We start from the raw sequence: 23,743 nt of genomic DNA, 5'->3' as shown, positions 1-23,743 counted from the left end.
AAGGGTGCATTTTCATGACTTGATATGGAAATTTCTAATTGTTAATATGTAACAGCAGAATAGTTTATCCCATCATTCGTTAATAGCAAATATTTCTACTAATCATAATAAGGGCTCATGTGTCAGAGTTTTTCTTTCAGTTGATTGGAAATTGTACTCCCATTTGGGTTAAGTTTCAGTAAGAATGGGAAATGCATCAATAATTATTAACAATCACAGCATCATTATTACTAATAATCATGTTGAGATTCTTAGGTTACATACCTAAACACACTTACTATAGAGCAAGGCCAATTGAATCAGTGACATTTCTGGGCAAACATGTATAAGATTTGCAGTTAATAGAAAAATGCATGTTGTCCCCACCCCCGAAACAAAAATAATCCAAATGAGTATACAATTTTTGGTTTATTGAAAGAAGCTATTTAGTTATATGCCTAACTCTTGGTTGGATTGCAGCTATTAACAGTTTCTTTTGATAGGATGTCTTCTACTTATAAAGGGCAATGCCATGCCAGTTAACGACACCACATTTCATTCACAAGGCACTTCAACTACTTCTAGACTCTCTGGATAAATTCATATAACTGTTTACATCCTAGAAGAGGTCAATTTTTACATTCACTTCACAATATGAGTAATATGAAAAGCTATATTTGGAACAGGCCAAAAAGGTGTTGCATATGCATTCTCAACGACATACCAGTCAACATTCAAAAAGCAGGCTTGCTGAGACCTTAGTTGCACACACATATGTTCAGCTATTACAATAATGGTTTTGTTTATATTACCACTATGATTGGCTACTCTCTATAACAGAATACACAAAGCAATCATATTGACATGCTAGACATCTGCATTAAGCATAATCCCACTAGAAAAAGAAGAAGAAGAGTAAGAAGAGTTTGGATTTGATATCCCGCTTTATCACTACCCGAAGGAGTATCAAAGCGGCTAACATTCTCCTTTCCCTTCCTCCCCCACAACAAACACTCTGTGAGGTGAGTGGGGCTGAGAGACTTCAGAGAAGTGTGACTAGCCCAAGGTCACCCAGCAGCTGCATGTGGAGGAGCGGAGACGCGAACCCGGTTCACCAGATTACGAGTCTACCACTCTTAACCACTACACCACACTGATACTTTATGTAGTAAATGATACTTTATGTAGTAATGTTTTGAAAGGGAAATGTCCTTACAGTGAGTTTTTCCTGCACCTTCTGGAACTTGAATATGATGCAAATATGATGCAGCATTTATAATAAGATCTGCCATTACTTTTTAAGCACCAAACAACATGCTACCCTACTTAATTATTTTAAATTTTCTTGCCTTCATGTGACCTATGACACTTTGAATTAATAATCATAATTATTGCTTATATGGGTTACTATAAAATATTAGCATCAAGTCTTGTAGGTATTTCAGAAGTACCCAGAACATGCTTGCAAGGATCACTTTTCTGAATTCATTTCAGTATAGTAATATGAAAACTTTGGTAATAGAAACATCATTAAAATGGTTATGTTACTTATTCTGCATTTTTGTCACACAGCCAAAATAAACAGGTATAACGCTAACATTTCAGCTTTACTGGTTAGCTTCACTTTAAGAGCCTTCATTCAAAAATAGGATGATGTTAAGTCTATGATTTTTTTTATTAAAAATGTTTTATTACAATTGAAACTAAAACTCCTATCTTAATTCTACTGAGAGCATATTACCATAACATCAATTTATAAACTGCCTTTCATACAATTGTCTCAAGACAATGTACAAAAAAAATAAAAAACACACACCAAAAAAACTACAAAATAGGCAGTCACAAGCGAAGACCAAATTATCCAGCTGGGAAAGCCTGTCTGAACAAAAAAGTATTCAATTGTTTATGGAAAGTGCAGATAGTGGACACCTGTCATATCTCAACAAGAATGCAAAACGGGGGCATCCACACTGAAAGCTCTGTTTAGTTACTGCAGAGCATACCGTACTTCTGAGATCTTTGTAATTTGCAGGAAAAACTTTCCTGCATACTGCCGAGATCTACTGGGTCTATAAAGGAAAATGGAGTCTCTCAAATAAGATAGTCCTGAGCTATACACAGCCTTATATATTACCACCAACACCTTGAACTTGGCCTAGTAGCAGCCTGGCAGCCTGTGCCAATTCTGTAAGCAGAGTGTTACATGCTGGTGATGGTTTGCCCCCACAAGCAACCTAGCCATCATGCTCTGCACCAGCTGCAGCTTCCAGACCAACCCCAAGGTTAACCAGGTAGGCATGGCACCCCTGATACTGAGGGATGATTTCCAATCCTCGTGGGAAAAAGAGATTTTAAACAGACTTGCGGACTGTCACATCTCTTTCTGGAGTCTATGACATTCACTCATGCCAAAGCAGTGATCTCTCAAAGACTGAGGGACATTGCTAGACAAGAGGACATTGCTTGTGTGAAACCAGGGATGTTTTAGGGGAGCAGATCTTCCAGAATTCACCAGCCCCCTACCTGGGGGAAATCCAATATGTGGAATACTGCAGACTCCTCGCAGCAGCAAGGTTAAACGTCCTGGAAACAGCGGTCTTGTTGGGAAGATACAAGGGAGTCCCATATGCTCTGAGAGTCTGTCCCTGTGCCTTGGGAATGGTTGAGTCAACTTAACACATTCTCCTGACCTGTCCATTTTATGTAGACCTTAGACAAAAACTGATAGCTCCACTTAACCCGGTAGATAGAGAACGTCAGGTTTCGTTTTTGGTGAATAATTTTACTGGTACCACAACCTTTGAGGTGGCCAAATTTCTTTTTTTGGCCCTTAAACGACGTAAGGTTAAAATCGATAGTATCGATATGGTCTTTATGCATAATCTACTTTTAGTGTATGTTTTAATGTAAACCCCTCTGAGTTGTCTCAGGTTTTTTAAAAAAATTGTATGGATAATGATTGTGTTCTGACTGACGGTCGAATAAATTGTTGTTGTTGTTGTAAATAGATTCATGGAATATAATTTCCTCTATAAAATTTGGGAAAGGATCACAAGCATTGTCCCAAAGCAGGTTGGAAAGCATACTGCAATGGGTAAAGAAACAAAATAGCTTTATAAATTGGCCTAATTAATTGTTCTTAAAAAGAAAAAGGCTGGAAACTAGGCAATAACTTTCTACAAATCAGTAATAAGGCTTAAACTTGATTCCAAAGATAGTGGATTTTGGTCTGTTGTGTGGTCCCTGTTAGAAGCTCTGATGGTCACAGATCAGCAAAGCAGCTTGCTTGTCCCATGTGGCTTTCACAAGCCATGGGCGGGGATCCAGCAAGCTGCATGAACAAGCATCTACCAATACTGTTCCTTTTTAAACATTTATTTATACTGCCATTCCATAGCTCCTTGAGAAGTTCCTGATTTGTGGAGTAGCTTGTCAGGTAGCACATGGGACTGGTTTTGGAATGGGGGTTTCAGAAATCCTCCTACAATATATATGTTCCATTTAATTCCCATTCATGATGGAGATAGGCCGAAATCACATCTAAGTAGACTGCTGAGGTGTCATCAATAATCTAAGCATAATGTACACACACTCTCTCTATTTTTTTATATCTCATGTTAGTCGATAACGGGATGAAGGCAAAGACCTGCCAACCATCATTGCCTCAGTCTTGTAACCTGGAGGGATATGCTTACCAGTATTGATGGGGTTTATCCTCCCATCAACACTATAGCCTAGGGATTCTCTTCAACCACTGCATCTGGAACTGGTAGCAGTGACCAGGAGCTTTTCCCACCAGCCTCTTCTGGAAAGAAGGCTGCTAGGCTTGTTGTCAGATTCAGACTGGTCTGCTGTCATTCATAAATATCAAGACAGGAGTTCCATATTTTTAAACTTAATTTTAAGTCCATTGTGTAGGGACCATGTCATTTATGCATTCTGGTGGCTGCAGCTGGTGCACAGCAAGGAAGCCTGTCTATAAAATGAGAGGAACACATTCCATCAGTGCTCCACCATATGAGCTGTATTTACCGGTACATACCATTACAGAAACAATCCATGATACTGACTTTGACCAATACGGCACAAAATAGTTTGGAGCCTACATACTTTAAACACCATCTCCTTCCCTCAGTGTTGCAGTCTGCCACAAGCAGAATCCCCATAGTATGTTCTGTGTGAGATGTACAATAAAAAAGTAAACAAAGATATCTAAGGTTGGGGAACAACTGTACAACGTCTCTTTGAAAACTGCCAAGCCTCCATGCTCACAATTTCCCCCAAGGCAATGCAATTCAGACAAATGTATGGTAGCCACAACTATGCAGGGATTTGTCTTGTTATCCATTTGTTTATGTGTATTTCATACACATTTTAGTGTAAAGCAGCACTCCAAAAACAGAAACCTGCCAAATGAATTCCCCAGTACAGCACCTTCCCATGTTCTCTTTATACACAGTGTACATGCAGACTATTTTGCAACCATAGAATAATATAGAAATCCCTTTTGCATCACAACCTTACTTCCTAGCCAATTAAAAACAACAACCTTAAATTTAGTTGTTTTTTTTAAAAATGTTAAGAACAAATCAAGTACCTATCTGTAGCTGCACACTATTACTTCTGAAAGCCATCTAATGGCAAGGCCTTCATGCTAGTTTTTACACAATACTAGGTATAGCTAATAGGTAATAAAGAAAAAACAAAATAAAAAATAAAAAAATCCTTCCAGTAGCACCTTAGAGACCAACTAAGTTTGTTCTTGGTATGAGCTTTCGTGTGCATGCACACTTCTTCAGATACAGGTGTCTTCAATAACTGATGGTACTATGCCTCCTGGATACATTGCCATGGATGAAAAAACTAGCAAGTTATTTCTCCTCACTTCCTTAATCTTTTTTTTCCAACTGCACATAAAAATATCACATTTCTGAATTTTGCCTGAAAATTTAAAGGATTGCTTTTATTGAGCAATCAAATAAAAAGGAGGAATGAGTTGGTATCAGCATAAAGCAAATGCAATAAAAACAGCAGTGTCAACTTTAGCTATATATTATCCAGCCAAGGCCCACATGAGTAGGGTTTCCCATATCCCTTTGATATTTTTTTTAAATCAAGTATCTGAACTGTTGAAAGCCAAGCATAGTGTCTGTTTTGTTTTGAGATGGAAAGTAATATTCTAAAAGTTAGCTACTACCCATAACCCCCTTTCTTTTCCATACAACTGGAGGCAGAAGAACTGTGTGCTTCAAAGACCAGTACAGAATTATAGCATATACATTATATGACTCCATATTATTACACAGAGCATAGATGCTTAGTATCAAAGTACTCCCAAACCTCAGTACAAAAATAAGTACGTTAATTTTTGAATTATGCTTTCTATGTAAAAGAAAGCCAAAACTACCTGCATCTCCAGTGTCAGATTCAGCAAAGGACAACATAATGCTCCTTGTTTTCATTAATACTCAAGTACTCAGAGCCATAAAACGAGACACTAATTTAATTTCTTCACATCAACTGACAGGATGCTAACAAACAGAAAGATGGCAGTAGCAAGAGACAAAGCCAAAACACCACAATCTTCCCCCAGCCACTCTCCTGTTGTTGTGCATACCCCTGGCTGTGGCTTTTGACAGCTCCTAGGGAGGAGCTTCCCATTACACAATCACCATCCTAAGATTGATAGACTGTGCTGCTTGTATGCAGCGAGAGTGAGAAGAAATTTGTTTTCAAAAGTAATCCTGTTATGGCAAAACCGGACTTTTAAAAACAGGTTTAAAAAACAAAACAAAAGGAAAAACAAACCCACTATATTGCAGTGTGTGTATATGTGTGTGTGTGTGGTCAAGAGAAGCACAGGTCTAGAAAGCTAGAAAAGACCTGGTGAGAGAAACTAATCAAAAGAAGAGAGGAAGAACAAAATTAAAAATAGAAAGAGTAGGATAATAAAAGAGAGAGAAGAAAAAGAGGAGAGCGATTCTAAGCATGAAACCTGGGGCAGGAGAACAACAAAAATAAGTTAAAAGTAAGGAAAATAATGGGAATGGCAGGACGGTGACAAAACAGGGGGGTGGGGAAGAGAAAGAAAGAAGGAAGTAGGAGAGGAAGGTAAGCCAGGGCCTTTCTCAATATGGCACTGGGGCAGGGTGGAGTGAAAAAAGTATAAACAAAAGGAAAGGCAGAAGCAGGCGAGGAAGGGAAGGGGAGGGGAGGCAAAGTGCAAAGGGGAGAGGATGGAGGAGGAAAAGAGGCCAGAGGTGGCCCTTCTCGACATGACAACTGGGTCAGGAGAGAGGAGGAGGGGGAGGAAGCCCCTTCCTGGAGCTGACAGCGCTCCTGCCCTGCCCTGCCCTGCCTTCCCTTTCTCTCTCTCCCTCTCGCCACCATCCCCTCAAGCACTGAACTTACTTCTTCCTGACTCTCTGGAAAGGGGAAGCGCCATCTTTGCGAGGCCGGCCCCTAGGTCTTTTGTCTGTGGCGGCCGCCGCCGTGGGGGGAGCTCCCGGCTCGGGGAGTTGTTGCGGTGGCGGCGGCGGCGGTGGAGGAGGCGGCTCTCGCGGCTGCTCGGCCGCCGGCGCCGGGCTCTGCTCCTCCGTTGACATCCTAGTCAGCAGGACGGGAGAGGAGGCACATGGAGGGCGAGGAGGGAGCTTGGGGGACGGGGGTGAGGAGGAGGAGGAGGAGGAGGGCGGCGATCCTGACGCTCCTCCTGCTCCCGCCGCTGCCTCTGTTCCCCTTCGTCGTCGTCGTCGCCTTCTCCTGCTGCTGCTGCTTCTGCTTCTTCTTCTTCTCCGCCTCCTCCTCCTCTCTCCTACCTCCGCCTCGCATTGCTGGCCTCAGCCGCCGCGGACCAGCGCGCAGGTAGCGGCATGGGGAGGGCGAAGGGAGGAGGGCCCGCCTCAGCCCACACGCAACGAGACCCCTTTCCTCGCGGGGCGGAGGGGAGGGCCGGCGAGGTCGGCGCAGGAGGGGAGAGCGACGCGACCCACGACGACGACACCAACAGCCACCAACCGCCGGCGCGCGCAGGGCAGGCCGGCTTCTCCCGCCGCCTCAGCTGAGGGGAATCTCTCCCTCTCGCGAAGACGCCTGTTCTCTCCTCACACAAGGCCCCGGTGAGGGTGGCGGCCGCAGGCAACGACTCCTCTCCTGCTGCTGCTGCTGCCGCCGAGGAGGAGGCAGCCGCCGCCGCTTCATCGGACGTTGGCCCTGTGCCCTTCCCCCGCCCCCGGGGGAAGGGGAGGAGGCGGAGGCCGACGCTGGGCGGGCGGAGGGCAGCTGAGTGGAAGTTTTGACAGCTCCTCCAGCTGCTGCTGAGGGAAGGGAACGTACAACTGGAAAGCGCCCGTGTGGTGGTGGTGGCGGTGTGTGTTCGGTGTCTGGGAAGGGAGGTGGGTCGCTCTAGGGTGTGCGCTAGCTTATTACAGGGCGACTCCTCTCCTCCGCCTTCCCTCGCTCCTTTCTTTGCTTTTCCCCTCAGGCGGGCCCGTGACGCCGCCAGCCAGGAAGTTTTACTTGAGGAGAGAGAGAGAGAGAGAGAAGAAACCGAGGCGGGGGAGGGGCGAAGGAGACAGTTCCCGACTGAGACGGAGGGAGGGTGTCGCGCGGCTGACGGGCGAAACACCCTCCTCCCTGAGGTGGCGACGGCAGTCGCCGCGTTACAGCCGCCCGCTCAAAACGCCGCGCTGTTGTTGTTTTCCGCCCTCCTTTTCCTCACAGGCGCAGCCACCACCGCCACCTTCCGAGAAGAGGGAGGGAGGGGAAGGCGGCGGCGGCGGCGACAATCGCTCAGCCTCTCTCGAACTCCCCGCCCTCCCCCTCCCCCTGCTCTAGGCAGGGCCCCCCACTGCGCCTGCCCAAGTCGCCCGCCCACCGGCCAGCCCTTTCCCTCTCAGCGCAGACATCTCATTCGACGCGCCGTCGCCGCCGCTGACCTCACGGGCGGCGCTGCTGCTGCTGGCAGCGGCAAATGTGGTGGTGGCGGCAGCGGCTGTGGCAAAAATGTGGAGCGCGGCATCAAGGGACGGGATGAGAGTCTCTCTCTCTCAACTGATTGGAAGCAGCTAGGAGGAATTGTTGTCCCGGTGTGGCTGCCTCGTTTATGTGTTGCAAGCGAATTTTGCGCCACTATGTGTGCGCGCGCATAGGAGCCAACATCTGGGGGCCGAGATCCCTTCGAGGGCCCCCCAATAAAACATTTGAGGGTGCCGGGCCCACCCCAAAGTTGATGGACAGTGCGTGTGCAGGTCTTGTGTTCGATTACATGGGGCGGGGCTTGTCCGCGCCCCCCCCCCCGCGTATTTTACTCAAATTGGCTGTGTGTGTGTGTGTGTGTGTCGCGCTAGACCGGCGAGTGAACTCCTTTCATCCAGCGCAGTGGTGCCAACTTTGAATAAAATACTGTATTGGGGGAGAACAAATAACCCCGCCCCACATAATCGATCACAAGATTGAATGCAAGCACACCATTTGAATGATGATTGAGGTCCCTTCGTACTCCCCAATAAAGCACATGAGGACCCCCCCCCCCAAGTTTATGGGCATTGTCATTCAAATTGTGTGTGCGCTCCGAGTGTGATCGATTATGCAGGGCGGAACTTTACCTGCCCCCCCCCTATATTTTATTCAAGTTGGCACCTCTGATGCCCATCAACTTTAGGGGAGCTGGCCCCGTCAAATATTTTATTTGTGCGGGGAGTTCGAAGGGACCTCGGCCTCTAGGTGTTGGCTCCTATGGTCCCCAGTCTGGGTGTGAAAAGGACACCTAACCCCATCTACGACCTCATCCCAATGGGGATAAGAACGCTGGGCACGGCCTTGGCTGCGACTTCTCCACCCTCACACGACCACACCCCCTGAGGCTTCCCTGATTGTTTTCACACACAGTCTACGCGCGACTGACTTTTTTTGGGGGGGGGGGGGTGAACGGGCCTCTCGGCGCGCGCTCTGCAAAATATGCACACGTGGAAGCGCCTGACAACAGCTGCGCTGCTGCGCTTCCCTGCCCAGACCTCTCGCACACATCCCAGGCGCGAAGTGGGAGGCGCTTCGGCCGTGCGATTGTTCCAGCCCCTGCGAGGTCAGCGGAGGTTGAGCAGGGAATACGGGAATAGCTCTGCAGACGTGTAGGGGAAGGCAGGGACGGAGGGTGTGCGCGGAGAAAGCGCCGGCTGGCCGTGGGCGTGACATTTCACCTGGGCGCAGAGAAAGCACCGTCGATTGGAGGGCTGTGTACACACACACACACGCACACACACAGGTCGGTTGTAGTTGCTCGGTCCAACACTACACACCCTGGCCCAGGTCAGCTTTCATTGACTGAAGCCTGGAGGGTGGGGAGCCGCAATTGGCAAGGGGCTACGTGTGTGGGGGAGCGCGGCACCAGCAAGGGAGATCGCCTGGGGAGAGGCATGGTTTCCAGCATCTCTTGTTGCTCGGGGGCGGAGGTAGAGGGGGCTGGCGATGGCGCTAATCCTGCTCCCCACTCCCCCTGGGATAGGGGCCTAGCTGGCTGGCTGGCTACCTGCCCAGATTCTCTGAGGCTCGGCTCGGGGGTTAAGCCTCATTACATGGGATTTAACTTGTCCCAGAGTACAGCCCGAGACTGGCTCGGAGGAGTCGCTCGCTCCGTGGTGTCCTCCTGGTATCAGGACATGGGGTGTGTAGTACTGGAGTGGGGAGGAGCTTGAAATGGGCAAAAATCTGCCTCGAAGGTGGGGTGCATATCATTCTCACCTGACCAAGTAAGCTTATTTTGCTTTTTTATGGCCTTTAAGAATCTCTCCCCCCTTCTCCTGACACTAGATTTGGGTTTAACTATTGTGTGAGTAACCAATCACAACTGCTGAGTCATGCAACCAGAGCTATGGGCAATAAAAGAATTAACCCTTGAACCTTTTGAATGAGCCATAGGATTTCAGAGGCAGAAAATAACAGTGCGATTTTAGCTACATTTGTTCAGAACTAAGAGCTACTGAATTCAACAGGACTTACTCCTGGGTAAATTAAGGCTGCAATCCTAACCCCATTTACTTGGGAATAAGCCCCATTGAAATCAGTAGGAATTCTGCGTAGCCATAATCAAAATTGCAGTTAGATGACTGTGACTGCATAATTTGTATGACCCTGGCTGCAGAATTTGATTTAAAAAACAAAAACAAAAAACCAGTGACCTCATGTTAGCCAATATTTTTAAACAGTTTGTGGTCATTATAAAAGTTTCATTAATCCAAAGTGAATGTAGAGCTTTGTTTAAAAGGGTTGCTATAGGTTTATGCATAATAATAGTATTTAACATTTGTATATGGCTTTTTGAGTGTGCATTATATCAGTATTTTACATGCATCATCTCAGTAAGCTTCACAATAACCTTGAAAGATAGACAGCATTATTTTCCCCCATACTGTGAATGGTGCTGTGGAGGCTGAGAGTGTGGCTGCTTTGTGAGTTTATGGCTGGGTATAGCTTTAGCAGAATACAGGGAGAGAGATTAAACTAAAAGAAAAATGGATAGAAATGTAACATCCATGTCCATTTTCCAACCCTGTGGCTCTGCACATGTGGACTCCAACTCTCATCAGCCCTAAGCAGCATGACCAGTTGGCTGGGATGATGGGAGCTGTAGTCCAGCAACATATGGAAAGCTATCCTTGTCACTGCTGCTTCTAAAGTGGTGCATTTTCTTATATATAAAATATAAGAAGTCTATGACAAATCAACAAAGTCCTTCACACAGAGTATGTCATGCTAGCTTTTATGAGGCTTCCACACAAAGAAATGTTGCACAATGACATACACTGTGATTGTGTGATAGCAGTAGAGAGTTTTCACAAAAAAGCCATGGGGTAACAATTGCACAATCATTTATTGCAGGATATGAGTGCTTATATAATGGACACGCTCTGGAGGCTTGCCTTGGATGTTGGGAGACAACTGAGGTTGCACATTTACTTCAGACTAAACCTCAATAAACCTTGTGGGATTTAACTTTTTAGTAAATTTGTATAGGGTTGAGCTGCATACTTGGGACTATCTCACTTACTTCCGAATGAACATATGAGGATCAGCAAGGGATATATGTTGTTGTTGTTGTTGTTGTTGTTGTTGTTTCGTCCTTTAGTTGTGTCCGACTCTTCGTGACCTCATGGACCAGAGCAGGCCAGGCACTCATGTCTTCCACTGCCTCCCACAGTTTGGTCAGACTCATGTTGGTAGCTTCGAGAACACTGTCCAACCATCACAAGGGGTATATAATTTGCATTAAAACATTTTAGGGCCACCAGATACCATCCCTTCCCCAGGCAAGTTCACATAATTTGAACATATACTTATTGGTTGTGAAATTGCTGGAGTACAATGAAAGCTTTTTTAAAAAAGTGGTCTATAGAATGTCGAACAACTCTCTTATAGTTTGAATGCACCTCTAGGAGGAATACCACTTGGGAAAGAATAAAGGACAGACCATTGTAACCAATAAGCACAAGCAAGAACAGGAACAGTGTTCCAGAGCTGTTGCTTTGCCGTACTGCCCTCTTTGGAGTATGATGCAGGCCTGGACCTGCAGTGCTACAGCAGGTTTTGGGTTGCATGAGGTCAAGTCTATTGCAAATGTCTCACCTGATATTGCAGGACTTATGCTCCTCCACCACCACCACTTTATTGAACCTTTCAGATACATTATAAACCTTTCAGATAGAATATATATATATATCTCCACCCTAAGTGGAGCACTGCTTCACAAATAATTGCCTGAGAGGAAGATATGTGCATGGCAAACTCTCATAGGTTTTTTTCCTTGTTCTTAATATGTATTTTGTGTTTTTGTTTTGTATTTTTCTGCTGTGAAATGCCCCGAGCTCTTCAGATGAAGGGTGAAGTACAAATACAATAAATAATAATAAAGATGCTACCTTTGGAGCACTGTGGAACTTATTTCCAAGTTTCAGTCACAATTTGGATCTTTATGCCCTGTTAGTTACTTTGCTTCCAAGCAATGATCACATATAACAAAGTTAGGATTATTCCAGGCTGTCACGGTTTGGGGGCAGGATACAATCATATACTAGCAGATTCAGGTTGCACAATTAAATCTGACTTGATGCTCTTGCACTACAAAGCCAACACCCCTCTCCCCCAAACCCAGACTTCTCACAATAAGGAAAGTGACAGAAAAATGCACCAGAAAGTGCGGGATAATACTTGCCTGAGGAAGCATTCCATACCATCCTCGCAAACAAATCAGAACGCTCAATAAAAAATTGACTTCATCTAACCTCCTTGCAAACCTGGTGCAAACAAATTGGAATGGATGCTTAATAAATAGGTTGGGAAGAACCACCTCGATTTGCTTGTCACCATTTAGTGCAAGCAACAAATATAAATCAGGCTGGGTGTATGCAGAGAGGTGGGCCCAGTGTGTTCTGTGGCACAAAATAATCGAGATAACATCTGGGGTTTTTCTTTTGAGTGGGTGGGGGGTATGGAGAGACAACTGAATAGTGTGGAAAATATCCCTGAAAAAGGCTTGCAGAATTTCCAGACAAGAGCGCACTTACAACAGGAGGTCAGATTTGTGGACTACAAACCTACAGGTAAGCTGGTGCCTCCCAGCCGTTCAGGCCACTGGGAGACAAATATTCTTAGGTGTCATCTGATGCACTGATTCAACACCCACCCAAGTCACCAGTTATTGCCATCTGGCTGTGCCCCAGGGAGAGAGGTGGTTTAGCCTTGGCATAGGGAGTCCCTCTCAACCACAAACGCTGAATGTCCTTGCTCTACTCATTATCCTTCTGACTTAAGATCAGGTGTGTGATTACATACCTGGTAGCAACTTTAATGACAGTGGCGTGAACATTACTATTATAATACTTAGGTAAATGTGTTTTCCGAGGGGGGGGCAGACCCCTTTGTGGCTTTGTTTTCACCTGTGGTCAGTCATATACAACTGTGGCAGTAAGGTGCCAGTGGGGCGATGGTGCCTCCAAACCAGCAGCTCACCTCCTACCCCACTACTCAGAGAGATTACTTTCTGCAGGGCAAATGAAAACAAAACCCCATTAATATTCCCTAGTCAGAACGGCACACACGTAGGCACCCACCATACATGGCTTCCCCCCTCCCCCCAAAAAAATCCTGGTAACTGTCACTTGTTAAGGGTGCTGGGAAGTGTAGCTCTGGTGGGGGACTACAATTCCCAGGATTTTTTGGGTGGGTGGGAGATGCACTTTAAATGTATCTGCATACTTTTAAAAGGCCCCTCGACTGGCAATGAAAATAAGGCTGCCATCCTCAGCAGGCCTTCCAGGATCTCCGCGCGGATCAATAGGGCTCCCTTCGAGAGAAAACGCGCCTGGGATGGGAGCGTGCAGACACACCTTTTCTAAAAAGGAAAGTATACTGTATATAATCGCCTAGCCTGATGGCACCACAAGGCGTTTTTCTGGAGCTAGGGCATGAGGCTTTTCCCTGGGAACGGGGAAAGCACGCAGGGCGTGGGTTGGCTGAGAGTGAAGCCGAGAGAGAGGAGGAGAGAGCTGTGGCTGGCTGGCAAGCTCGCTGCTTAGCGAGAGGTACCAGGCAGGGGGAGCTGGGCCAGCGACCAACCTGTCAAATCCACTTTAGGACAAAGTAGGTCAAGCCAGGGGTTCCCCTCCCCCGCGGGGCACCGGGCAGGCCCAGGAGGAGGCAGAGCCCTGACATGCAGCCAGGCGAGGAGCTGGGAGGGGAAGCGTGCAGAAAAGAGAGGAGGAAGGTCGTCGGGCTCTGCATCTTTGCTCGCCTCCTCTGGATCTGAAAAAGGCAGCGCTCCCCAAGCAAGGCGCCCTCCTCCCTCCCTCCCTCTCCTTGGCCTCTCCTCCGGCGCCCTCCCCCCTGCTATGTGCATCGCGGAAGGCAAGGCAGCTCCAGAGGGGAGGCCTGGCCCCCCTCCCGGCTTGCAAACGGGGAGGAGCTGCCAGCCTGCCGCTTTCCCAATTCGCCGAGGCGGGCCCAGCTCGCTGGCTGGCTGGCTGGCGGCGCTCAAGGCGTGGCGTTTTTTCTGCTGCCGCCGAAGAGGTTGTTTTGCAAAAGAGAGCTGTTGTTTCTGCTTGCTGCTGCTGCTGCGTCACGGCTTGCCAAGGCTCCCCCGGGTGGGTTTGTTTGGCCTCGCAAAGTTGGCGTTGGGAGATAAGAGATGTGCTTTTAAAATAAAAATAAATAAAATGCAAATCAGGGACATGTTGCTACTCTCCCCTCCTGCACTGCTCCGGATCCTAGCTGCTGAAGGGAGCAAAGCTGTTGTTCCTCCCATTGCAATTTTCTGCTCCCAGCTGTGGGCTGTGGCGGAAAGCAAAATCCCTTCCCTTCTTCACTTCCGCCTCTTTTAGCCCCCCCCCCCCCGTACTTTCAGTGCTCCGAGAAGTTCCCTCCCCCGCCTGCGATCTGTTATTCGCAGGGGAAATTGAAGAATGGCAGAGGCACTATTTTCTGCGGAAGGATACTAACTCCGAGGAAGGTGATGCGGTTTGCCATTTACGTGCCGTGTTGGAGACAGCGAGGCTGGTTACTCCTTTTCCTTTTTTTATATTATAGCGTGAGTTGGGAAACCTCCCGTGCGATGACTGTGCAACCTCTGTGTACACGTGTGTATATTTATAAGCCCCTTCTGCCATAAGAGAAGGCAAGGGCTGGGGAGGATGTGACGGCGTCCTTTCTGTTCTCTTGCAAATACACTTTCGGCCCGCGACATCATGTGTATTAGTTCCAACGAAGCCCCGAAAGAGAAAGGAAATGACCCTGTTGATGGTGTTTGACAGCTGTTTGTCATCTAGTTGGGTGGTTTAAATTGTGCACTGCTGAAGCAAGAACCCAATCTGCTGCTGAACAGTCCATATATATATTTATAAAATTATTTATAGGAGAGTCTAATTGTATATTTGCATAGACTATCAATATGCCACAAATGGTTTTCGTATGTAGGAGAAAATATATTTTGGCACCGGATACAAATGTGTCAAATATCCCCAGTGAAGAAAATGGGCACAATTTTCCTGAGCATTATTTGAGATTTATTTCTTTTACGCTATATATTAAAACAACTGTTCCCATGTTTTGTGTTATGTATTAAGTTTAACTGCAGTACTCATTCTGGCCACCGTGGCTGCAGTTCTCAATCTGCCCACAGTGCTGCTGTTTCCACTCAGGTCCTCCCCAACATGCAAATGAAGACTTGAGATTGTTGTTCAGTGATTGGATAGCTAAGGGGAATTGGTTACTGTTGCGAGTTATTGAGTACTATATAAGCCAGGCGGCTAAGCTGTTGTTCAGTCCAGGACTCAGAGCTGAAATAAAGAGCTGGTTGTTTTAAGAGCTGTGTCTTCATCCTTCTACCCACTACTCAACATTTTGTGTGCACAATACAGAGGGGAAATGTGCTGCAAACAGTAAGTGAATAGTTTGAATGTTATACATACAAATGAGATCTGCAACACAATGTTGCAGCATATCATCACTCCCTAAAAGAAGTGTTCCTGTTCTAGGTTATAACTAGCTTGCCAGCCAGCCATGTCTTCCTCCAAAATGCCATGCACTGTTAGGGGCTAAAGCAGGTCCCGCTTTCCCTAGCAACATTTCTATAGCATATTGGGGACCAGGGTCTCTGCTGTTTTGTAATACATATACATTACTTCTTCCTCCAGGGTTCACCCAAGCACACTGTAGTGCAGGGGTTGGCAAAAAAATTTAGCCGCGGGCTGGTCCACTTCCCTCAGATTTTGTGGCGGGCCGGAGAAGCGGCACCGGGGTGGGGGGAGCTGGAAGAAGAGGCAAGTAGTCCTCCCCCCCCCAGCCCCAGCCACTGCGCTTACCTTCCCAGGGGCTGCCACCACCACCGCTTCTCGTGCCCACAGGAGCACCAGGGCAACGGCGGAGGGAAAATGAGCGGTGCGAAAGGGCTGGCTCTGGAGAGGGGCTGCTTAAAATGGTGCTCAGCCAGCTCAGCCCAGCCCCCTTCCTCCTCTAGGCAGGGCGGGGAGAAGCCAGAAGGAGGGAGGAGGCACCGCTGCAGTGTCATAGCTGTCAACTTTCCCTTTTTTGTGGGAAATTCCCTTATTCCAGTGCAGTTTCCCATTGCAAAAAAAAGGGAAAGTTGACAGCTATGGCCATTTCCCAATGCAAAAAAAAAAGGAAAGTTGACAGCACTGCGCAGTGTGTGTGAGGGAGAGGGGGGAATGGAATGGAATGGCGCAGGGGGAGGGAAATGACACAGCCTGAATGAACAGAATCCCCACGCTGATCCGCAGACCGGATCCTGAAAGCAATTGGGCCTGATCCGGTTTGCAGGCCTTAGTTTGCCGACCCCTGCTGTAGTGTCTCTCATGGGGCTTACCTGCCTCCCCCCCCATATTTTATTCAAGTTGGCACCCCTGTATGCAGGCTTGGTTGTATGCATGGAGGCTCCTGTATACTATTATTAATTAAATTTGTTAGTCTGATTTATCTTGCCCAAGGCAACTCAAACCAACTTACAACCAAAGAAACTTAGAAGCTTAAAAGTAGAAAATGCTTTCCACCTGAGTTCTTCTGTATTCTTAACTTCTGTATTCCATTCCCTCATTCTCTTACCTTCCCAGCTAGTCTCAGTTTAACAACATATGGGTCTGATATTCAACTTAAGTTTTGCTCTGAACTGACCCATTGTAACGCGTGGACCTAACTCAGTCATGTTCATTAATTTCAGCAGATTTACTCGATGAGTAAAACTTAGCTGAATGCCACCCATGCTGCAGAAAGCAACATACGTAAAGAGTTTTCAGTGCTTGTATCTCCTTTATGACTAATACCTTGTTGATTGTGGGATTACAAGAATGGGTGTATGCATAAAGGGAATAACTGTTCGGCCTGAGCAAAGCATGCCTAATTCCCTTCCATAACACGGATTTGTATAAGTCCTCCAAAAATGTCCTGGCAAGGGTCAATGTTACCCTTTGGCTCTATGAGGACAGGGCTCAAGAGAGAATTCTGGGTTTGCTCTTGCTTGTTGAACTTTGCATGGAAACTTGTTTGAAATCGCTTGCTTGGTTGATTTAATAACATTTATATACCACTTAGTTGTAAATAAAACCTCCAACTGGTCTTATTAAAGTCAGCAGAGATGTTTTCAGTCTTATCACTTGTCCAGCTGTAACTGAAGTGGTGGAACCTTTAAATGAATGAATGAATGATAGATAGATAGATGGATAGAAGTCAAAACTGAGAGTTGTATCCATTGCTACTTCTACCCTGTGTCTATGAGAGTCTACAGTTGTGAAACTTGTAAATAAATATCTCTGAAACATGCTCTGTCGTAATTGTTAGGCTGGGCTTCTGAGCCCATAAAGCTGCTCTCTGTGGCTGTGATAAATTACAGAGGCTGTTTTCTTGCTCTCTGGTGCAGCAGCAGAGAGAATTCTCTACCTTTATGCTGATAGTTACGATGATGTGGTGCAGCTTTCACAGAATCATCCATATCCCGGCTCTTCACGGCCCGTGCTGGGACTTGTTTTCACCACGAAAAATGTCAGAGTGTCCGTGTTTTCAATGCTTCGCCTCCTCAAGAAGGGGGAAGAATCAGAATTCAATTGCATGAGAGGCTCCTTACAAAGATTAACCAAGGAGGTTTAGGAGGATATTCACTGGTGGTCTCAGTGCAGTGTTCACAATTCCTGAAAGAAATTCATTAAGCTAGGAAAAAGCTGGCACCAGACCAGCCTTCCTGTAATGTCCTCCATAATATGCTACAAGGGACACATTTACAGTCACTCCTGGTCGTCTTTATAGGACTGGTGCAAGATGAAGGGCCAGTTCACAGCCATAAGACGTGTAATGAAAAGAAGCTGGGAGCTTGCCACAGCCCAAATCATTTTTCAGGCATCTCAAGCACAACACAGCCTTTTGAGCATTGGGTTTTCCCAAGGATGTGCAAATAGACTCATAGCTGTAATCTCTTGAATCGCTGAGATATAATGACCATTTTTGTTCCGGAATCTTCATATTTCATGCTAATCCCCTTACGCACAGCAAGGAAACATTCAGACACTACAGTTTTCACTGTGCCACAGTCACTCCAAAAGGATTAAATACTTCATCTGTCTTTATCATATCCGATTTCCCTTCCCTTTACAAGCTTTTGTACAAAGTTTAGTAAAAGGAAATGTGTGTGTGTGTGTGTGTAGCCTTGAACTGAAGAAACCCTGGCCAGCTCTAAACAGAGACAGCCAGACCTACCAAGCCACCTCTTTAGGAAGTACTTGCTGATTACAATTTGCATTGTGAGCTAGATTATAAACTAGGACCCATTGGGTATCTGGATCATCTGCACGCTGCGTGTTTAAGGTTAGATTAAAAAAAAAAACAGCACCCAAAGCTTGGGGTTTCCAAATGTTCAAAGGCAAGAACCTGGCAGATAGTGGCTGTGATCTGGAGTTGTGCGCTGGGTCGGTCTGATAAGAGTTAATAACTTGGACTAGGTTAAGGCTGAAAGCAGAACTCAATGTTTTAAGGAGGTAGTTTTCTGGAAGAATAAGGAAAGTGGGAGCAGAGAATGGTGAGTCAAGCCCAGGGAAGCCAGCACACCCAGACTTGCTGCCTGCAGACCATCCATCAAATATTATTTTTTTGTTATTTACTTCAAAAGATTTATACACGGCTTGTTAAAAAAAACATTCAAAAGGGTTTACAACCAGATAAAACAATAAAATCAAATATGTATTAACACAATCCTTAAACAAGCAGTGGCCAGAGATGCATAACTTGTGGTCCTTCAGGTGAGTTGCTGGACTATTATGAACTCTTAAGAATAGGCCAGGCACACTCTTGATTGTGAATATGCTGTATGTACATATTGCCTGCATGTTACAGGTGATGGTGGTGGCGTTTGCCACATTGGAAACATTCTCTCTCTCCCCTTCCCTAGAAATAAATGCCCCAGCATTATTAAATAGTTGCCTACCAGTGATGAGGTTATGAAACAATGATTTGTGCCTCTTTTTCACCCAGACAGTTGCATAGTTACGGATAGTTACGGATGAAGACAAACCCTTTCCCATCTCTACAAATTATTTTGTTACTTTCGTGGCTTGGGTATTTTACCTGTATGCGAATGATGACTGTGATATGGGTAATTAGATGAAGAGGCTGGGAGGCCGTCATCTTTCTAGCAAGCAAGTTAATTCAATTTAGGCTTGGCTGATTTTGCAGCCTCTGCCAATTTGACTTTAGCCATCTCTGTGTTGTTTTGACAACCTGACAGCTTCAGTATAAAGAGACACAGCAAAACCAAGAATCACTGTGCATGGCATTTGTTTGGAGGGTGCTACTGAAAATGTGGTTCATTTATAAAAGTACATACTGTTTGGATTACCATTCTCAAATCCTCTGTGTGAGATCAGGGGAGGGAGAGGTGCAGAAAATAGGAAAGTTCCTACTGGTGGAGATGTCAGAGAATTCCAACAAAAAATGGAAACAGAAGCAGCAAACATCTCTACCCTCTTCCCCATTTATATGCAGAGGAAGGTGATGGAGGGCCGGTGAAGGACTCTGTGTGAGAGGCAGGGAAGGGAAGATCTCCTAGTTTGGAAGGCTGGGAGAAGAAAGGGAAGCTCCCAGGTGAGAGCTGGAATGGTCCACCTCTTTCTGTGTGAGACAAGGGTTAAGATCTACCTTTGAGAGAGGACCTTGCATTTTTCTTCCTTTCTCTTTTTCTGTTTTCATTTAGATTAGCTTGTTTTTTATTGTATTAGCTTATGTAAAACCTCAATAAAATCTTTTTTTTAAACTGGTGTTTTCTTTGCATTGAAATGAATAGTGTACAACTACTTACATCATTAATTAGGTGAAATTCATAACTTATGTGCATTATATTAATTACATTGAATAACAGACAGTGAGATGAATAATGTAGTACTTGATGGAAACCGAACTGCAGCAGAATAGAAACAGTGCCAATTGTGATTAAGTCAGGATGGAATGGAAATTGCTGCCTTCTTACATCTCTACCATTGGGGAAGTTGTATAATCTTATTAGTAATTCTTGTACATAATATGCCAAGGCAATTGCTGAAATCTTAGGCAGGGACAGGAAACTAAGTCAGATCATTGGTCCATCTAGGTCAGACACCCCCAAACACGGACCTCCAGATGTTTTGGGACTACAACTCCCATCATCCCTAGCTAACAGGACCAGTGGTCAGGGATGATGGGAATTGTAGTCCCAAAACATCTGGAGGGCTGAGTTTGGGGGTGCCTGATCTAGCTTAATGCTGTCTACACTGATGGGCAGAAAACGTAGTTTTCTCTGGTGTCAATGCTATCCACAAAGAGATTGCAGAAATAATGCAGAATTTGGCAGAGGTGGGGACACCATCACCAAAACATGCTTACTTAAACTGAAGTTAATATATGTATATAAAATCATGTGTGTCACTGGAAACCAGGCAATAAGTTAACTAGATAAACTCATCAAAAATCTTGTGGCACCTTAAAGAATCATTATGGCATAAGCTTTGGTTGGAGTCTACTTCATCAGATGAAATGTTAAACGAAGTTATGGTTGAGTACAAAACTGACACGCAGTCACATATTCTATTTTCCTACAGTTTTCTGGTTCTGTTTATAATAATTTATGGGGGGTGAAAAGGAGCAAACAAATATCTGAACTATAGCAGCCCCTAATGGCCTCTAAAACTATTTCATCCTTGCAGAAAAGTATGTGGCTGCATCTCGAGAGACAGAGGCCAGCCACCTGTTCAACCGGGCCTTGTCCAAAGGCTGAGATAATCTGGCTTTAGATGAATTGCATTTATCACAGGCAGGACAAATCCTTGGAATGGCTGGCCAGGTAGATCCCATTCCAGGAACATTTGTAGCAAAAACCGATGGACTTGGAAATAACTTAAATAGGAGAAGCCAACGAGGTGTAATGGAATTTGTTGCTCTTCTAGTGAATTCTGTTTGTTACAGGAGTATTCATTAGTTTATACTGGTGAGGTTCAGTTAGAAGAGCAGGACACTAACTGGGTATATTTTATTTTCATGGGTCTCAAAGGACCCTTTCGCAGCTGATTAGGTTTGTAGAGTAAGAAATGTGCAGCTGTTACTCATTTGTTGCAAGGAATCTTTTCTAAGTAGTGCTTCTGCGGCTGGGACGACGTTGCAGAAGTACAAAATACTACCATAGGCAACTGTTTCTCCGAAGACAGCACATTGGTTCCAGAAAGTGTGGTGTGGATGACAGTTGTGCATGTGGTACAGTGCCTCGAGTGCTGGACTACACTCTGGGAGAACAGGGTTCAAATCCCCACTCAGTCATGAAGCTCACTAGCTGGACCTTGAGCCGGTCACTGCCTCTCAGCCAAATCTACCTCACAGGGTTGTTGTGTGAATTAAATGAAAAGTGGAGAACATTTATGTTGCCTTGAGCTCTTTGGGGTAAAAGGTGGGGTAATAAATGCAATAAACCAACCAACCAACCAACCAAAGCATAAGTGTATGTTTGATCAGGCTAATGGCCCAGCACCCTATTCTCACTGTGACCTGAAAACAGGACACAAGAACACCCCTGCGCCAATGTGGCTTCCAGGAACTGGTACTCAGAAGCATTACTTCCTCCGACCACGGAAGCACAGCATAGTCATCATGGCTAGTAGTCACAGAGAGGAGATAGGATAGCCATCTTCAAATATCTCAAGGGCTGTCACATGGAAGATGGAGCTAGCTTGTTTTCTCCTGCCCTGGAGTGTAGGACTCGAACCAATGGCTTCAAGTTACAAGAAAGGAGATTCCTACAGGGTAACCTCGGGAGGTTGTGGGCCCCCCTTCCTTGGAGGTTTTTAAAGCAGGGGTTGGATGCTGTCATGGATGCTTTAGCTGAGATTCCTACATACAGGGGGTTGGACTACATGACCCTTGGATCGCTTCCACTGTTGTATGATTCATTGATAGCCTTATCCTCCATTAATTTGTTCTTCTCTTAAAGCCATTCAAGTTGGTAGACATCACTGCTTGCTTTGGGAGCGAGTTCTAGAGATTCCCCCCCCCCCCAATCCACTTTGGGCCATATCCAGAGGTGCTGAATTCTGCATGACATTGCAGGGGCTCATCGCGTGATGTCACATGTGCAACACATGTGTGTGATGTTAGGTTTGGAGAGCCCTCTGCCACCACAGGGAGGCCTGTCAGAGCCCTCCGCTGCTGTGAGGAGGCTCATCAGGGCCTGGCCCTTGGGGGGGGGGCTCAGCCCTGTCCCTGCATACGTGGGGGGGGGGGAAGCCCACAGAATTGATGCCTATGGCCATATCCAATTTTGTAAATTTTTTTTATCATGATGCCTCTTTAAACTAAAAAGTCCAAATGCTGCAATCTTTCCTCATAGGAGAGCCACACCATCACCTTGATATTGGGTTACCCTTTTCTGAATCTTTTTTCTAACTCCACACTATCCTTTTGGGGGTGAGGCAACCAGAACTGTGTTGGGGTCCCCTTACTGGCTAGTGCAGATCACATGGCTTATAACGAGTCACATACTTTCTTATTTAGAGCCCATAAAACAAGTTGGCATAATTTGCAACAATCTGCACAAGCTACAAGCAGCCAACTAGACATTGCTTTCGGCCCGGCTGTTCCTTAACAAATCTCCGGCTTTTGATGTCTGAGGCACACTGGTGGCCTATGCTCAGCTCCCTGGGTCACAGATTGTTCATAACTGCCATAATTGACATTTCATAATGTTTAACTTTTAACATTATTTTGATGGTGATTCATTCTTTAACAGTAGAATGCTTTTCTGTTGTACCACTTAGATGCTGCATCATCATGCTGCTCTCGTTTAAAAGTAATAATGCGAGTAGAACATTAGTAAGGTTATCCTCTCCTCTTCCACTGCAATGCTCTGCTTGTTTGTTGAACTAATTTAGTTGTTCTGCTCTCTGATTTTAAAAATAAAAAATTGAAAGATGTATGCCCTTTCACTCCAACAAAGGAAATGAGTCTCATATAATGGATTATGGCAATGGTTCCCAATTAGCTAAGTACAGTGGACTCTGTTTTTCAAAAAGCCAAGCCATGGACACCCTACTTTTGAATTTTTTTGTATTTCTACAGTATTTTTGTTATGTGAATGGTGCCGCAGACCCCCTGGGTGGGTTATGTGGACCACCTGGGGTCCGCAAACCACCCCTTGGGAACCAATGGATTATGGGTATATGGGTTACCTGCAGCAAGGCAACATCTCATCCATTACTTGCAGACTGAATATGCCTTTGCATCTAGGGCATACTGCTCAACTGCCCTGATTTAAGTGGGACATCCTGGAATTACAGAAAACCACCCTGGCTCCTGTTTGGATCCTGGAATGTTCTGCATTTTGGACTGGTGCTCTGATTACACCAGAGCAGCTGACCAAAAGGTGCTCATTTTTGGCTGGGTGCTCTTGTGCGAGTCAGCTGGCTTGTGACGGAGCGGCTGACCAAAAACGAGCGTCCTAATGGATCCCCCGTATGTTGGAGGGTCTGCTGGGATTGCAGGATATCACTTGAAGGATAATGAAATGCAGTCCGGGCAGGACACCATTGATGGCTAGCTGAATAGGCCAAAAGCTGGAGGAATGCTTCACATATACATCATTTAATGACTCTAAAACTAAGTATGTGAACTTCTTCTCTGGAAAAGTGTGGTGTTTTAAAATTATAATATGAAATACTGTTCCAGATACGCAGAACCTGCACGTATTGGTGCCCTGCTACATGGA

The 23,743-nt window shown here is 45.6% G+C and overlaps 1 protein-coding gene across 11 annotated transcripts in view; it reads right to left on the bottom strand.

Moving 5' to 3' along the window:
• The window catches only part of KMT2C (lysine methyltransferase 2C), a 162,220-nt gene extending 155,535 nt beyond the window's left edge, over positions 1 to 6,685 (bottom strand). For 9 of the 11 annotated variants that reach the window (XM_033165512.1, XM_033165515.1, XM_033165514.1 and 6 more), the window contains exon 1: positions 6,391 to 6,685. In XM_033165512.1, coding sequence (XP_033021403.1) covers positions 6,391 to 6,584 — 194 coding nt within the window. In that variant the 5' untranslated portion in view covers positions 6,585 to 6,685. The remainder of the gene's footprint in view (positions 1 to 6,390) is intronic. The other 2 variants (XM_033165517.1, XM_033165516.1) reach the window with 1 other exon arrangement.
• Between the last annotated feature and the right edge of the window lie 17,058 nt (positions 6,686 to 23,743).

Source organism: Lacerta agilis, chromosome 12 (assembly GCF_009819535.1).
Source record: "Lacerta agilis isolate rLacAgi1 chromosome 12, rLacAgi1.pri, whole genome shotgun sequence".
In the NCBI taxonomy this organism is placed as follows: Eukaryota; Metazoa; Chordata; class Lepidosauria; order Squamata; family Lacertidae; genus Lacerta; species Lacerta agilis.
This window is presented reverse-complemented; position numbering and strand designations above follow the sequence as displayed.